Source organism: Zeugodacus cucurbitae, chromosome 2 (assembly GCF_028554725.1).
Source record: "Zeugodacus cucurbitae isolate PBARC_wt_2022May chromosome 2, idZeuCucr1.2, whole genome shotgun sequence".
Lineage (NCBI taxonomy): Eukaryota > Metazoa > Arthropoda > Insecta > Diptera > Tephritidae > Zeugodacus > Zeugodacus cucurbitae.
Genome location: NC_071667.1, coordinates 67,548,706 through 67,567,049, shown reverse-complemented (window position 1 = coordinate 67,567,049; position 18,344 = coordinate 67,548,706). Strand labels below are relative to the sequence as shown.

The following is an 18,344-nucleotide window of genomic DNA, read 5'->3' as shown; positions in this document are numbered from 1 at the left end:
GTAAAAAAATATTTACAATAATCTTAATAAAAGAAAAAATAATAACATATTTATTTTAAAACATTTTATTCGATATCAGATGATAAGTCTGAAGATGGAGGGCGTTGCCAGTTGTTTTACTCGGAACTCAACCTTAGGCTAACCAATCCACCTTTCAACTTGCAGCATGGCGCGCTCCCCGCACTAAAGACGAAATTTGTTTGTTAACACTTCGTAACTGAATCAACAGTGAAGTCCACTGTTTTCGACTATTCCTATTCCTTGATCTCTGTAACATTATATCAACGGCCTTTAAACGACACAGAAACTCTTCGGATAGTTGGAAAACCTACGACAATGGAACTTGCTTTACAAATTTTTGAAAGCGCTCTTCGATTTCACTGCCAAAAACGAGAATCAATTCACTGAACAATTTTGCAATCAGTTGTCCGCGAAAAGGTATGGTAAAGTTAAATTTTGCTTGTTATAAATTTCGCTTCGCAAGCTTCTGATCCCGCAAACTAAATTTCCACTCGCCTTCGACAGACGGTATCCGGATACCATTTAGAGAGTTTTCGTCAATCACATAAGACGAAAATAATCACGAATATGATGAGATATATTAATAAATCTATGGGAACAATTCCGATCTGTCGTTATGCAGTTTTCTTTTAGCAGTGCATTTAATTTATTGATCTCTCTTGGCATCTGCGGAAGTTTATGCGGATGTCAGTTAAATTTAATGTAATAAGTGACTACTCTTAATAAATTCTAAAAAGAATTATAATATAGAATCTGTCTAACTTCACACACCAAGTTAAATCACTGCCTAGTCAGCATGTTTGGCCTAAAATTCTTCTACACAACTAGTGACCTATTTTTATAAGAACTCTACACCTCTATATTTAAATTACTCAACTTTTATTTTGAAAACAATGTTTGTGTATTCAAATGAAGTACTTTAATGAGACTAGATTAAGTTATTATGGGCATATACTACTTTGGCTATTATGGGTATTAGTTGACGGCTGTGCATCCATATCATACTTTTTATTTACTATAAATTAGGTGTCATCATGCTAAGTCATTTCACGCGCAAGAAATCATGGAAATAATATTTACAATATTCCCTAAGATACCACCATAAAAGTGGCTAAAGTTTGGACATAAGAGATAAGCACATTTAACCTTCGGGTTTAGGTCATAAAAATGTGATATGTGTTGCTTAAGTTTGTGAAAAGTGAGCATTACTCCGGTTCATACAAATTGAATATATGCTTCTCATAAACTGAGAAAGTTCTCAGCAGAACTTTCAATGTATGTAGATGTGATACATAACCAAAAAATTTAGTGAAGAGAATAATATTAGATTCACATAAATTAGATAAATAATTGAATCATGGGCGAATGATAGCTCACTAATGGACAATTTCATATCGATTTCCACAAGCAACGTACTTGACTGGTGCATAACATTCTCATAATACTTTTTTATGCTATTTTTATGATGATTTTTATACTCTCGCAACAAAAGTTGCTAAGAGAGTAACATAGTTTTGTTCACATAACGGTTGTTTGTAAGTCATAAAACTAAACGAGTTAGATATAGGGTTATATATATCAAACTGATCAGGGCTATATCCGATCTGTCTCTCCGTCCGTGCACTTTCGAAAATGGGCCAAATCGGACCACTGCTACGCCCACAAAACTTCTTAATACAGTCCAAAAAAAAAAAAAAAAGAAATCGGTTAATAACCACGTCCACCACCCATACAAAGGTTAGGTTGAAAATTAAAAAAAGTGGGCGTGGCATCGTCCAATTATGGGTCAAAACCCATATCTCAGGAGCTACTCGACCGATTTCAATGAAATTCGGTATATAATATTTTCTTGACACCTTGATGACACGTAAAACTTTACACAAATACTGTTGATGATCTGTGGTATCACTTGTGAAAAAATTGTCGAAATCGGACTATAACTTTTCAATGCACCGGATATCGAATATGAAGAACTCACTGCCTTATGGTAATTTTTCATCGGAAATATCGGTAAATCTCTCAGATATCTCAATATAATTCAGAGGAAATCGTTGTATTCTAATAGTGTGTCTCTGTACCAAAAATGGTTAAAATCGGGTCATAACTTCACCTAGCTCTCATATAGATATCGGTTAATATGTGAAATATCTTAGCCAAATTAAGTGAGTGAGATCAGATATAATGTATGTTGCTGATGAAAATGAGTGAAATCGGTTCAGGAATTATCTCAGCCTATATACTATATATATGATGATTTTCGTTTTTCTATTGGTTTTTATGCCGAATATATGGGTTAAATTGTGTGTGATCTTAATAAAAATATAGCAATAAATGGCGAGAGTATAAAATGTTCGGTTGCACCCGAACTTCGTCTTAATATTAATATTCGTTTAATATTAGCATATGTAAATGTGCTATATGTAAATAGACCTTTAGTTCGACAATTTGATAATAAATATATTATTTATCAACAGAAGTTTAATAAAAAGTTCAAACATATATTCAAAATAATGTGTATGTATAAGATCACTCTGCGACATTATTCTTATTATCCTGAGTGTACATATTTGGCGTTCTACCTGTATACTCACAATCATTAAACTTTTTTATGACACAAGTTTTCGAAATGTACCACAGGGACAACAAAACGCTTAGCAGTGATATAAACTCAAATCTTTTAGTAAATATAATTTGTTCGAAAAGCAAGTGTTGAACAACAAATATTCAGTCAGTGTTATCTTCAGGCCTAAAAAGCACATAAACAAAGCAATTATAACCTGAGTAAATTGTTATCAAACACAATAAAAATATTATTGTTTTTTATGACGTTTTCTTTTCGGCAGACCTTCAATAGCGTTTCTTCACATCATTTTTTACCGTGAGAATTTTATTTTATCTTTAAAAATGAGGAAGTTCACGTCACTTTAATGATTTTTTTTATTTTTCGATAAGAAGGCTTCACCTGAACATATGACTAAGCGCTGGAACGACGCTAATTGCTGTGATTAGATATAGTGATGTCGTGATATGATGATAAAAGAAATGTTGGTGATTTGATATGGTGATGTGATTTCATATGTGTTGAGGTGATTTGATGTGCTGATGTGATTTCATATGTGTTGAGATTAAGATATACCGATGTTCAGGTTTTCAAATATATAAACGCACGCGACTTGGTAAAATTGAACATATTCAATGTTGTGATGTGATTTGATATGGTGACCTTGACATCAAAGTGATAATGTAGCATAAAGTAAATATTGCCTCAATAGTGAGAGTGAGTGTTGTGATTTGAATTGATGTCTAATGGCATTAAAATTTTCGATTTTAATGTACAAATAATTTTTGATTATAAAAATTTGTTTCTGATAGTGTGACTCAACCAAGGGACTTCCTTCTCGCTTTCAGTAGCTATTGATGATCTTAAGAAGAGATAAATGAAATAAGCTCATAATTTGCTTTTCTAATTTATTTCCGCTTGTGTAAGTGAGTCTTAAGTAATTAAGAACACAAGTAATCACTGTAATCACTTATCTGAATTATCAACTGTGAGGTAATTGCAACATATATACGAGTACAATAGGCATGAATCGAAATACCTGTATGGTCAAGTGGAGACAATGTCTTTGTAACCAATTAAAATACTGTGAATAATACCACAATTCCGTTTAATACGTCTATCTTATTTTAACTGCGGTACTCTAAAGTAAACTATAGATCGCATGATATAATTATTAACAAATAAGCAATAAGTACTACACCCATACATACCATAGATATCTTCAAACTAATTACCTATTTAGAGCGCATGCCACAAAGAGACCGCTTAAATGACACCACCAAGAGCATCTGTCACCGCAAACGAGTGCTCAATTTGTATAATTGCAATCAATATTTCATTACGAATGTTGTTCGTCCCTACAAATTGCAGCCCCTTTGAAAGTAACCTTTGTTGACAATGATTTTGTTGTGCGAACTACTGTACTGTGTTTTGGTTCAAGTAGTTCCCATTTACGGTATTTGCAGATTGCCTGCTGTGATAAGTTACATTTGTTGTCTCGTATGCATAGAAATATATGTTTGTAGTCAAACGTATGCCCAGTAGCATGCGTTCGTGTAGCAGTACTTCAAAAGTTAGCAGCTGATGAAAACGAGTATCTTTTTTCATTTTAAGTACTCCCAGTGATACTAACTATCTGCTTCCCAGCGCTCCGCTGCATTCCGTCAGTATCAGTAAATTCTCAGTTTTGTTTGTTATATACATATTACACTTTCATTAATAACAGAATATATCCAGGAATTTGACATTTATTTGTAATTAAGGAAGCTCGAACATATCAAATTCTTATCGCTATGACTTTATATGCAGTTCAAAGAAATATGCGTTTTGTTTATGAAAATATAAATCGATTTCATTACCACCAATTATAGCGGTTTTTCAATTTTGTTTATACTATTTTTTATAGTCAAATACTCGTATCTATTGATTTCGAAATTAACCTTAATATCAGCATTTAGCTCTTCATTACAGCAACATTTTATTTCAGCAAGCATTCTCTTGATAACCGCAATGTCAAAAAGTTCACTGACGGCCAGATCCACAAACATATGGTGTATGTGAAAGCACAATTCAATATCGTTTCTGATATCGTTTTCTTTCATTTGAGAGATGGCGCATTGTCTCAATGAAACAAAAATTTCATATTTTTCAAACAGGGTGCTTTTTTCACAACTTCGTCTTTTGGTTGGGTCCATAACGTTAGAAAATAGTCAAAGTTGATAGTTTTCTTCTTTATTCGATGTGAAGGGGTTATGGATAGTCAGGATTTTCAAAAAATCAAACTTTTTTTTGCATTTTCGTTGATCTTAAAAATATTCTCTGAAATCCAACACGCTGGGGTGAAACTTTCAATACCTTTTGCTTAAAACTATGTTTTTTGAACTGTTGACAACTGTAATTTGAACAAGTAAGGAAGGGCTAAGTTCGGGTGTAACCGAACATTTTATACTCTCGCAATTTATATATTTAACTAAAGTTTTATTATATAATACACAATTTGACCCACATATTCGTCATATATATTGTATAAATTCCATTGAAAGTTGGAAACCCTAATATAAGGTTAGAAGCACCGAGGTCCTCGTGTTCGATATATGGGGCCTTAAAAACCTATGGTCCGATTTTAGCGATTTTTAGAATGGGGCTGCCACAATATTAACATAGTAGTTCTGCACCGACATCTTCACTAATACATACTTTATATGTATATTGTAAAGTAAACGATTCAGATTGTCTTCAAAGTTTTGGTATATAGGAAGTAGGCGTGGTTGTGAAGCGATTTGGCCTATTTTCACAATATATCATTGGGATGTAAGGAAACTATTACAAACCAAGTTTCATTGAAATCGGTCGAGTAGTTCCTGAGATATGGTTTTTGACCCATAAGTGGGCGACGCCACGCCCATTTTCCATTTTGTAAAAAAATCTGAGTGCAGATTCCATCTGCCATTTCTTATGTGAAATTTAGTGTTTCTGACGTTTTACGTTAGTGAGTTAACCCACTTTTAGTAATTTTCAATCTAACTTTTGTATGGGAGGTGGGCGTGGTTATTATCCGATTTCTTTAATTTTTGGACTGTATTAGGAAATGGCTAAAAAAACGACTGCAGAAAGTTTGGTTTATATAGCTCTATTGGTTTGCGAGATATGTACAAAAAACTTAGTAGGGGGCGGGGCCACGCCCACTTCCCCAAAAAAATGACATCCAAATATGCCCCTTCATAGTGCGATCCTTCATACCAAATTTTATTTCCATAGCTTTATTTATGTCCTAGTTATGGCACTTTATGTGTTTTCGGTTTTTGCCATTTTGTGGGCGTGGCACATAACAACCGTTATGTGAACAAAACTATAATACTCTCTTTAGCAACATTTGTTGCGAGAATATAAAAACGCTCAGTAGATTTTAACGAAATTTCTACAGGTTTTAGAATACATAATTATTGTGGGCCGGGTCGAGGCTTTTGCTAATTAAAAAAACTTCGATCCGGCCCAGGATTATATATTTATAAGACTAATTGTTCTTATCCGATTGATTTTATATTCATCTTCAAGGACTTAGGATTGTCACCGGAAGGACTTTTTTTGGAACTGGGTCAACACAAACAGCATTTTTTTTCAAATTTTCGTGACTTCAAGTCCAAACCTTTTTTAAAAAATAACATGATTGATTAGCATAAATTATTGAAACTTGTCATTTTTTCGTGTCTCTGACTACCCCTATTCCCTTAATTATTCCGATCGCATCCCATATATAAACGCCATAACTTTTCTGAATATCAAGTCTTTCCACGCTTCGGTTTAATCGATGCACTCCACTCCAAATAGATTCTATATTTTATTTGCGATTATGACAACATATTATGCCAAATAAAATAATAAAAAAATAGGAGATAGTCTATCATTTAGATTGTGCCGCTTTGTTTTGCACCGAAATTACATATTATTGGCTTTTATTTACTGATAATATAAAACCCGATAATATTATCATACTTATTTGCAATATAACAAGAGTATGACGGCAATAAATACACGTATGGTTTACACGGGAGTATGGTAGAATTACTTAAATCCAGTTAAAGATAGATGTGTGCTAATCTCATATCATCATCAGCTAAACATAATTAGCTGCAAAAATCAGCTTAAAATTTAAGATCAATTGTTCATATGTTCATATAAACATATATTTGAGAAACTCACCTCAATTCGAACGTAGATCTGAATATTATTTAAGATACCATAATTTTCACTTTAGACTTGCTTATTCTTAAAGCATATTATTTTCGAAGTCAAAATATATTTAGTAGTATTGTTTCTGCTAATTATGCACCTAAAACATTTAAAAATAGCCAAAATGGCTTTATAACCCTATCAATCTTAAGGGGAACACCTAGTGTAATGGCCTAAAAAGCTGATTTTTGGCAATTTTTATTAAAAAATATACTTTATCAATTATTTCGAAATTTTAAGAATATATTCATACATGTTTCAAGAATATACAGTAAAATTTTTGAAGAAAAAAATTAAATATTTTTTTAAGTTATAGTCGATCTCCAAGGTCCTTCACTGCTGCAGTGATTTCGGCCTTCTCCGTGGATGAACATGTAAAAAAAATTCGATAGTGATCGGATCATTTGTTTTTGAGTAATCACTGCAGCAAATTCGAAAAATGCTGTTTCGAGAAAAACGCGTTTAAAGATAAAATGATCGTTTTCACAATTACGGAGCGGCTGCTCTTTAAAGTGCTATACCTCAAAAACTATTTGAGATATCGATTTGAAATTTTAATATGTTATTTTTAAAGGTGTAATCTACCGAAATAAATTAAATGCTGAAAATTTAAACTTTAAAATTTATGCTATTTGCGTTTGTTATTAATGATGTTTTTATCTTCATGTCAACAAAGAATAAAAAGAGCCGAATTTCTAACATTGCACAATAAACCCAAATTTAGTGCATAGTGTTAAAATAAACGACAATGGAAAAGTATGTCATGCACAAATATAGAGTTTAAATGTGCGTCAAAAAATAAACACAATTTTTATTTTGCGATTTTTCTAAAGAAGTAGATAAGGAATTAGAACCACAACACTTCTAGTTCACTTGCACTTGAAAGACTACGCTTTCAATGGAATTATGCCTTTTCATTAAATATTTAGCATGACATTTAAATAATACATTTTTTAGATTTTGTAAAAATTCTATACCTTTCATTTTATTTTACAAGATTTTTGTAGTCCGTATTTTTTTTTTTGTTCAATTGGCATGGCTACTATTGTATTTTATGGTGTTGTATATGTAGACTTCAATATGCCGCTAACTTGTCTAACAAATGTTAAATAAAGGAAATTATAAAATTTTGTTATCACGAATGTAAGGAAATTCAAAATTGGAGCAATAACTTATTGCTTTTACCGCAATCACCAAGTGGAAATAATAACAAGTATGGTTCAATTTTGTATGCCGCAATACAAGCCACTCAAATAAATTGCTGAATCGGGGACGCACCGTTATAGATACTAGTTTAGTTAACACTTGGAAAAGAGAGCATTTCACTGCTCAGTGGGGATTTTAATTTCGTTTAAATTATATGATGAACATTTTTCAATGAGCATGTTCTTGTTATTCTAAGACTTACATACATAAAACGGTCGTAGTAAACAGTCATAATGGCAACTACAATTTTAGAACAATTTTTTTCCTCACTGTCAAAAAGAAAAAAAAATATAAAAATAAAAAACCACTTTTGTACAAATAATTATCATTTTTTGTGCATATTTTTAATTTAGTATTTAATATTGTGTGCATCATGGTGAAATCGAAATATTTGCTAATCAATAAGCACACATCAAGAAGGTCACATGTTAAGTCGATAATCTTGAAATCGATGCACATCATAGCTATTGCTTTGCTAATTCTGATAATACGTGTAATCTATATGCTAGATGCACATCATTTTTATCGCACTCCAAACGACATATCATCGACGGATTATTTCGTATTCACATCTGAGTGCCGTATACCCTATGTGGATCCATTTTCTTCTGAAGCACTTGACAGATTTGAGGATTTTTCACATTCGGATTGCGGAAATGATGTAGCTCTCATCCAGCAATTTTATGATCATGAAACTCGACAATATAAATTACATATGAATATGTCGGCAATTGAGGAAGTTACCAGAGCAAACGCTATGAATATTAATGATATGCGCTGCTGTTATAGGAGAATAAAGCGAGCAGGAGAAAATGGTTTTAGGTAAGTGCCGGTTTAGACTATCCAAATATTATATTTTACAAATTTATTTGTTTTTTTTTTCGAACGTTTTCCCAATATAAGTTTAAGCAACTGCAATGGATCCTCAACTTCATTTTGATTAGGGTTTTATATTTGTGAATCTACTATAAAGATGATATTAAAGACTATTTAAGATTAAAGATTTCTAAACTTCATCACTGTCTAGTTTTGTACTACCAATTTACGTTAGCTCAAATCTCAAAAGGCATTCATTCTTCTCACATTCCAATTTTTGTAAGTTATGTGGTTTTCATATTCCATTTTTTCATTAGTCTGTCGCCATGTCATCAATTTCAACAAGATTTTGTGGTGCCACGCAATATTGACTACTTATTAACCGAGTGCTATAGTAACAAAACGAAGGTGGTCGTTGAAAAGAACGCATTTACATTTATACAATATCGCAATTTAACAGGCTCATACAATGCCACAAGAATTTCGAAATCTGGTATAAAGAGGCCAAGCGTACTTTTATTGGGTATTGATAGTCTCTCACGCATAAATCTACGCCGTGTTATGCCCAAAACGTTTATGCATTTGCAGAGAAACCATTGGTTCGAGTTGCAGGGTTTTAATAAGGTAAATTACGCAGTTGTTATTAATACGTATCTAATGAAAAATCACAATTTTTACGATTAGGTCGGCGAAAATACGTTTCCAAATTTAATAGCACTCTTAACCTCATACAATGCAACGATAGGCAAAGAGAAGTGTCAATTCGACACTTACGGTGCCTTCAATCAACGCATTTGCAATATAATTTGGAAAAATTTTCGAGATTATGGCTATCGAACAGCTTATGCAGAAGATAAGTACAGATATAGTACTTTTAATTACGCCGCATATGGATTTGTGGAACAACCAACCGATTATTATCTACGACCTTTTACCATATGTATTGAAAATAATTTGCACATTAAGAAAATACGTGACATAGTGTCCTGCATCGGTCATAAATATTATGCTGAGTACATACTCGACTATGCGCTACAGCTTTCCTTTACCTATTCTGAAGAACCCATTTTCGGACTATTCTGGGTGAATACGATTGGTCATGATTACTTCGATACGCCATCGGTGTTTGATTTAAAAATGTTGGAATATCTTGAGAGAATGCAAGCTGAGAAAATTCTAGAACGTTCAATTGTATTCTTCTTAGGAGACCATGGTATGCGTTGGGGACCATTATTGAGATTAAAATCTGGTTTCTTAGAAGAACGTTTGCCAATGATGTTTATATCATTACCACAATGGTATCGCAATGAGCATCCAGATTTTGTAAAAGCCTTACAGGTGAATAGAAATCGCCTTACATCACCTTTTGATATATATGCGACTCTGAAGAATATACTTGAAGTGACAAATCCGCAAAAAGAATTCCACTATCTAAATGACACTACCCAAGGCATCAGCGTATTTCGAGAAATACCCGAGAATCGTACTTGCCATCAGGCTGGCATTAGCGATCACTGGTGCGCTTGTTTGTCATATAAAGTTGTTTCGATTAACGATACACAAGTTCAAAAAGTTGCTCACCTATTAATTGATGAGATGAATAAATATATCGTCAGTAAAAATATTGAAACAAAATGTGCTGTTCTGACATTAAGCGCTATTCAAAAAGCTTTTCGAAAAACTGACGTTAATGGCTACAAAATGAATAATGTGATAACATACAGATTATGGTACTTGGTACATCCTGGGTTACACAGTTTCGAAGCAACGGTTCTTTTTAATACAATTGCGAATCAAATTAAAATTAATATCGAGGATATAAACCGTTTGGATTCCTATAAGCAGACGGCATACTGTGTTGACGAGAAGCAAGCCAAAGAATATTGCATTTGCCGCGAATAAATCTGCATTGGATTATTTATTTCATAAACTTTTATTAGCAACGAACTTGTATTGGGTCAGTAGATTGATGCTGCCCGTTATCAAAACTCAAATATTCACTGTGTGGACCACGTCGTGAAATTAACGTGAAGTTCACTGAAAAAATCAACAAATTTTAAGCTTTGTTGTTAAGTTTAGTGCCCCATAAATTGTTTTGCCACATTGCCTTTCATACATACATACATACATATGTACATGTAGTGGGTATTTTAGAAAAAAAAATAGACATTTAGTAGCACTTGTAGTACTCAGATTTTACAAGACTTGAAAATAATAAATAATCATAATAAAAGCAACGCTTTAAAATTAATTAAAAAACTAAAAATAGAAAAATAAAAAATTAAAAAATTACCCTAAGGCACTGAGTTCTTCATATTCGATATCCGGGGCATTGAAAAGTTATAGTCCGATTTCGACAATTCTTTCACAAGTTATGCCACAGATCATATACAATATTTGTGTAAAGTTTTATTCCGCTATCTTCATTGGTTCTTTGTGTATATATCATAAAGTGAAGGAATAAGATGCAATTCAAATTTGATTTATATGGTAAGTTGTCGTGGTTGTTAACAGATTTCATCTATTTTTCAAGCGTGTCATCGCGATATCAAGAAAATATTATACACCGAATTTCATTGAAATCGGTCGAGTAGTTTCTGAGATATGGTTTTTGACCGATAAGTGGGCGACGCCACGCCCATTTTCCATTTTGTAAACAAATCTGAGCGCAGCTTCCTTCTGCTATTTCTTCTATAAAATTTAGTGTTTCTGACGTTTTTCGCTAGTGAGTTAATGCACTTTTAGTAATATTCAACCTAACCTTTGTATGGGAGGTGGGCGTGGTTATTATCCGATTTCAACAATTTTCTTGGTGTGTGGTGGGATACGTAAGGGAACCAATTGCAGAAAGTTCGGTTTATATAGCTTTATCGGTTTGCGAGATATATACAAAAAACCTATTTGGGAGTTTGGGAGCGCGGCCACGCCCACTTCCCCAAAAAAATTACATCCAAATAACCCACTTCCTAGTGGGATTCTTTGTTTCAAATTTTACTTGTATAACTTTATTTATGGCTGAGTTATGACAGCTTATGTGTTTTTGGTTTTCGCCATTTTGTGGGCGTGGCAATGATCAAATTTTGTTCATCTTCGAAAGCAATCCTCCCAAGGAACTCGTGTACCTGTTTCGTTAAGATATCTCAATTTTTACTCAAGGTATCTGTTGCACGGACGGACGGACAGACAGACTTTCGTATTTTGACTAGTTGCTTTTCTATTAATTTAAAAAAGTGCTGTTATATGTAATACGGGCATGGTACCTGATTTTTTTACATTCTCCAATTGTAGCATAACACATAGAAATGCCTTATAATAATCTATGAAATACTTATGTGTACTAAGCCTAGGCGAAACAAATTTGTCCTCCCCTCCGTTCTCCACTACCAAATTGGTTTGGACATTGCAATTTCTATTTGTCCCCGTCTTTCCGTTCATTATACCCTGAACAGGGTATATTAAGTTTGTCACGAAGTTTGTAACACCCGGAAGGAAGCGTCGGAGACCCTATAAAGTATATATATAAATGATCAGTATGTTGAACTGAGTCGATTTAGCCATGTCCGTCTGTCTGTCTGTCTGTCTGTCTGTATATATACGAACTAGTCCTTCATTTTTTAAGATATCGTTTTTTGAAATTTTGCAGATGTTATTTTCTCTTGAAGAAGCTGCTCATTTGTCGGAACTGCCGATATCGGACCACTATATCATATAGCTGTCATACAAACTGAACGATCAGAATCAAGGGCATGTATGGAAAACTTCCGCATTTTACTAAATATCTTCACGAAATTTGGTGTGAGTTATTGCTCATAGAAATAATTTAATCTCCGAAAAAATTGTTCAGATCGGTTCACTATAGCATATAGCTGTCATACAAACTGAACGATCGGAATCAATGGCTTGTATGGAAAACTTCCGCATTTTACTAAATATCTTCACGAAATTTGGTGTGAATTATTGCTCATAGAAATAATTTAATCTCCGAAAAAATTGTTCAGATCGGTTCACTATAGCATATAGCTGCCATACAAACTGAACGATCGGAATCAATGGCTTGTATGGAAAATTTTCGCATTTGACGTGGTATCTTCACGAAATTTGACATGGATTACTGTTTAAGGTAATAATATAATCTCCCAAGAAATTGTTCAGATCGGTTAACTATACAACCTTAATGTTTCTAGCAAACAACCCGGCTAAAAAGCATTAGTAAAATGTTTTCTTTTTTTTACTTACTTTTTCTTACGTCTTTAGATTTGCTTAAACACATAGTTACTAAAAGAAATGCACCTATGAAGGGTATATTAGCTTCGGTAGAGCCGAAGTTAACGTTTTTTCTTGTTTTAATATGTTGTTGCAAACAACCGTTAATTGAACTAACCCATTATACACTAGTGCAACATATTTTGTTGTGGTGTAAAAAGTAGATAACTCTCATTTAGGTTAACACCATTTATTACTTTTACGCCCTTGGTTATTGACAATACTACACGGGTGTTGTTATCATTATAATTGAGATTTATTTTTATATCTTTTTGGTCATATATTGATTTGGGTTTATCACCTTTATTCAGGTGAATGTCATTGTACATACGCACATGTGTTATGAAAAAAAGAAGAAGTTGAGAAAAAAGAAGAAATTGAAAAAAAAGTGCAAAACATATCAACTTGACTGATTAAAAATGCAATATTGAGAAGTAAAGATAAATTATTTATTCTAATTAATATGATTTGTATTTTTAATGTTTCTAATTCATTTCATTTCATTTTCATCGAGTAAAGAACACGCTGATATTAATCAGCGCCTTTGACCGTTTCATTCAACACAAACATATTTTTTGCGAGCCCTCTGTGTTCTAGAAAAGTTCACAAGAATCTATGTATGTGCATACATACCCGTACTAAACAAATTTATACGTTTCACTTTTACTCTTACGACGCGTTTCCAATTTCTTCCAAGAATGTCGCCGTATATCGAAACCTAGTATGAGTGACATATATAGACTAACTAACTAATTAAAGCGTCGTTCGGAAGCGCTTTCAAAGCTTTGTAATTGTTTTGCTAATCGTGAAAACAATAAAAACAAGTTAGGAAGGGCTATGTTCCGATGTAACCGTACATTATGTACGCGCGCAATTTATTTATTTAATTTGACCCATATATTCACTAGAATAACAAAAATCATTGGGCCTAATCATTGAATCCGCAGAGAATTCGATTTTGATACGATAAAGATTTTCGATCGAAAATTTTCATGCCGTCGATAAACTGACTTTACCACAAAGTGAGAACGTAAAACTGTTTTACCGACCTCTACCGGCAAATTCCGACAAATTTGATAAATTATACACGTGATCTATTTTCTTTCATCCAGTTTTGTCCTGAATTGGAGAGCTAAATATTGTGAAAAAAGTGTCCAATTCGCCAGAGGTTCTTTGAGAAAATGCTTCGCATCTTCGGTAGATAACTTTATATCGCTTTTAAACATTTAAAATTTATTTTTGTTAGTGTGTTTTTGTCTTTTGTCTCTAAAATACCCATTTAAAATATAATTTAGTCCGTCATCAGTAATTATTTACATAAAATCTTCCAATTGTTTTATTTCTTTTAAATTTCCGCAAATCACTCGCCAACGGATAGATTTTCAACCAAAATTTTCGATATGCGTATTCACTGATTTCGTAATTAGCGAAATCTACCAGCCGTGGAATGTATCGAGTCGGTAAGTGAGTTCAATATGATCGTAAATTTTTTTTCGATGTGGTTTCAATGATTTCGACGTAAAAATTGTCGATTGCATCGAACAATATATATATTATATATACTATATGGTGGCTGGAATATTTCCTGGGCCAATTTTAACTATTTTTGCCTAAGATATCTCATATATTAACCGATTTATACGGTATAAAGTCCACCCAAAGTTTGAAAATTCGTATGTGAGATATATGGGGACTAGAGAATGTATTTACCTGATTTTGTCCATTTATGGCACAGAGGCACACTATTAGACGGAATACATCCCCTTTAAATTTCACTATAATATCTAAGAAATTTATCTATATTTTCAATAAAAATTAGCCATAAGCTCTGAGGTCCACATGTTCGATATTTGCGGCATTGAAAAGTTACAAGCCGATTTCAGCGATTTTTATACGGGCTTTGTCACATTAGAAATACAGTATTTCTGCAATGGTTTGTTCTAATATCTTCACTGGTGCTCAACTTACATACTATGTATAAGGTGAACGAATCAGATGTACTTCAAAATTGTGGTATAAGGAAAGCAGGCATGGTTGTTAACCGATTTCGTCAAACTATAGCATTGGGATGTCAAAGAAATATTATGAACCGAATTTCGTTTGTCGTAGTTGGTAGTTTCTGAAATATGGTTGTTGACCCATAAGTGGGTGGAGCCAAGCCTACTTTTAACAGACAGTCAGACAGACAGACATCCGGGTTTGAACTCCACTCGTCACCTTGATCACTTTGATATATATATATATAACTCTATATTTAATTCTCTAAATTTTAGTTGTTACATACAACCGTTACATGAATAAAACTATTATATTCGCTTTACACAATGTTGCTAGAGTATAAAAAGATCTGTGAAAACATATGCTAGTATTTAAATGTTGATGATAAACTATTAGGTATTGTTTATGTTCTCTCTCTCTCGATGCCTTCTTATACAGAATCGTACATATATATATGTATGTCATGCTAGCCAGTTAATCTTTACTTGTACTAGGACATTTAAATTAAATTCTAGATATAATTTTTTTTCTGAAATTTTTAAATTTACATTACTAGACATGCAATTAATGGGCCTACATAATCATTGAATCTGCAGCGAATTCGATTTCGATACGATAAAGATTTTCGATCGAAAATGTTCATGCAATCATTGATTCCGTCGATAAACTGCTTTACCACAAAGTGAGAACGTAAAACTGTTTTATCGACAAATGCGACAAATTTGAAAAAGTGTCTGTGCTTTTTGCTTTATTAAAAAAAAAAATTAAAACTGACATTTAACGATTGAGAAATTTCTTCAATAAAAATATTTAATTCTCCTGAGGCTCTTTGAGAAAATTCTTTCGCTATTTCGAGTGGGCAACTTTATATCGTTTTTAAACATTTTTAATTTATTTTTGTTAGTCCGTTTTTGTCTCTCGCCTCTAAAATACCCATTTGAAACATGATTTAGTACGTCATCAGTAATTATTAACATAAAAACTTCCAAATGGTTTATTTCTTTTACATTTCCGCAACTCATTCACCAATGGATAGATTTCGAGCAACATTTTCGATTTTACGGATTCAATGATTTCGTAATTAGCGACATCTATTAGCAGCGGAATGTATTTTTTCGAGTCGGTAAATGAGTTCAATGTGATCGTAAATTTTATTTTCGATACGGATTCAATGATTAGGCCCAATGTAAAACGACTAAACGCCATATTCATAATTAGAAAGAAAAAACAAATTAATTTCCAAGAGATATGTATATCTTTCATGTTGATGGATTTTATATTGATGTTGATGTTGACTACTTTTCGATAAAATCAACTTGTCCTACATTTATGAGATGAAAGAGACATTTGCAATATGAAATTAATTGTGGAACATCAATCACGTATCAATAAAAACAAGTCAATAAAAAAGGATTGTAATGGTAGGTAAAGTATACAAAAAGTGTTTTCAATTTTTTTTATTATACTTTCGCAACATGCTGCACATTTGGTACAGACGATCACACGAGGGAGAGACATACAGTTAAATTTCCCTAACTCGAATCACCATTATCCACAAAAAAAACGTCGAGTTAGAGAGACTTCCAAGTTACGGCAGATAGTTTGTATGAAATTTGACCTCTATTGCCAATTCAAGATTTCGAGTCATGGAGAACTTCGAGTTATGGAGAACTTATAAAAGTTCGAGTTATGAAAGTTCCACTGTATATGTATCACATTTAGGAAAGTAAGTGTGACCTCGCCGCTACTAAGTTTTTTTGTAAATATCTCAAAACTCCTAAAGTTAAATCACCCAAACCTTCTGGAGTCATTTCCTTAAGAAACTTCATTATACAGCATGGAAATTGTTGAAATCGGATAATAACCACGGCTATCTCCCATACAAAGGTTATGTTGAAATGTGCTGATAGTGCTTTAATTCAGAAAGGACAAACACCAGAAACCCTATTTATGGTAAAGAAGGCCGCCCACTTATGTTTCAAAAACCATATCTCCGAAACTACTCAACCAATTTCTAGGAAATTTGGTTCGCAACATTCCCTTTGGCATCGCAATGCTATATTTTGGAAATGGGCGAAATCGATTGAAACCCTCGCCTCCTTCGCACATATGTAAATTTGTAAGTCCATCTTATTCGTGTAATTTCTTTATCTGCTTGACTGGTGTAACAACGCTTACGCGGTTACAGCTGAGTCCACAAGAGCGCGCCACGCATCTCTCCTTTTGGTAACACCAAATGAAGCCAGGTCCTTCTCCATCTGGTCCTTTCATCGGAGTGGCGGTCTTCCTCTTCCTCAGCTTCCACCAGTGGGTACTGCGTCGATCACTTTCAGCGCTGGAGCACTTTTGCCCATTCGAACATCATGACCTAGCCAGCGTAGCCGCTGTCTCTTTATTCGTTGAACTATGTCTATGCCGTCGAATAACACATACAACTCATCATTCCATCTTCTGCGGAACTCGCCGTTGCCAATGTTTAAGGGACCGCAAATCTTCCGTAAAACCTTTATTTCGAAAACTCCTAGTGCCATCTCATCGGTTGTTGACATCGTCAACGCTTCTGCATCATAAAGTAGGACGGGACTGGTGAGGGACTTGTAGAGTTTGGTTTTTGTTCGTCGAGAGAGGACTTTACTTTTCAAAGCAACTGTTGGCAAGAGTGATTCTGCGTTGGATTTCAAGGCTGACATTATTATTGGTGTTGATGTTGGGGGCTAGGCATACGAAATTATCTACAACTATAAATAAAGCACCAGTAAAGATATCGCAACAGAACTTTTCACAAATACCGCATTGATACATCATATATCGAAGATGAGAACCCAAGCTTTTGTGACCAATTTTATACCAAAAATTTATTACCGAAATCTCTTACTAGTTTTTATATAAATTTAGAGGACATGTTTTTCTTATAATAGTGTGTCTCTGTGCCAAAACGTGGAGAAATTACTACTTTCACTAGGCCCCTTGTACATCATATATGGTTAAAGTGGAGTCCAGTGGAATTTATACCGTATATTTCGGTGAATATGTTATATATCATAGTAAAACTAAGTGAACGTATAATTTAGAATATGAAGTAGCTTGGTGGCAAAAAACAATTTAAATCGATCCTGGCTTTCCAGCTTCTATATGCAATATATAACGATTTTCGCTATTCTAGTGGACTTTATGTCGATCTGTGGATCAAATGATGTTTTATCGTAATAAAATTTAATAAATAAATAGCGAAAGTATAAAATGTTCGGTT

At 33.3% G+C, this 18,344-nt stretch overlaps 1 protein-coding gene across 1 annotated transcript; it reads left to right on the top strand.

The window, feature by feature from the left end:
• Positions 1-8,235: 8,235 nt before the first annotated feature.
• Positions 8,236-10,915, top strand: LOC105220490 (uncharacterized). Its single transcript, XM_011196922.3, has 3 exons — positions 8,236-8,839; positions 9,151-9,457; positions 9,518-10,915. Exons 1-3 carry the CDS (start codon positions 8,391-8,393, stop codon positions 10,733-10,735), a joined length of 1,974 nt encoding a protein of 657 aa, XP_011195224.1. The 5' UTR covers positions 8,236-8,390; the 3' UTR covers positions 10,736-10,915.
• Positions 10,916-18,344: the final 7,429 nt, after the last annotated feature.

Excerpts from the sequence above, each read along its gene's own strand:
- LOC105220490 (XM_011196922.3), top strand. The coding sequence starts at position 8,391 with ATGGTGAAATCGAAATATTTGCTAATCAATAAGCACACATCAAGAAGG. Across the intron at positions 8,840-9,150 it reads GCAGGAGAAAATGGTTTTAG|TCTGTCGCCATGTCATCAAT; the intron begins GTAAGTGCCGGT and ends TTTTTTCATTAG. Across the intron at positions 9,458-9,517 it reads AGTTGCAGGGTTTTAATAAG|GTCGGCGAAAATACGTTTCC; the intron begins GTAAATTACGCA and ends TTTTACGATTAG.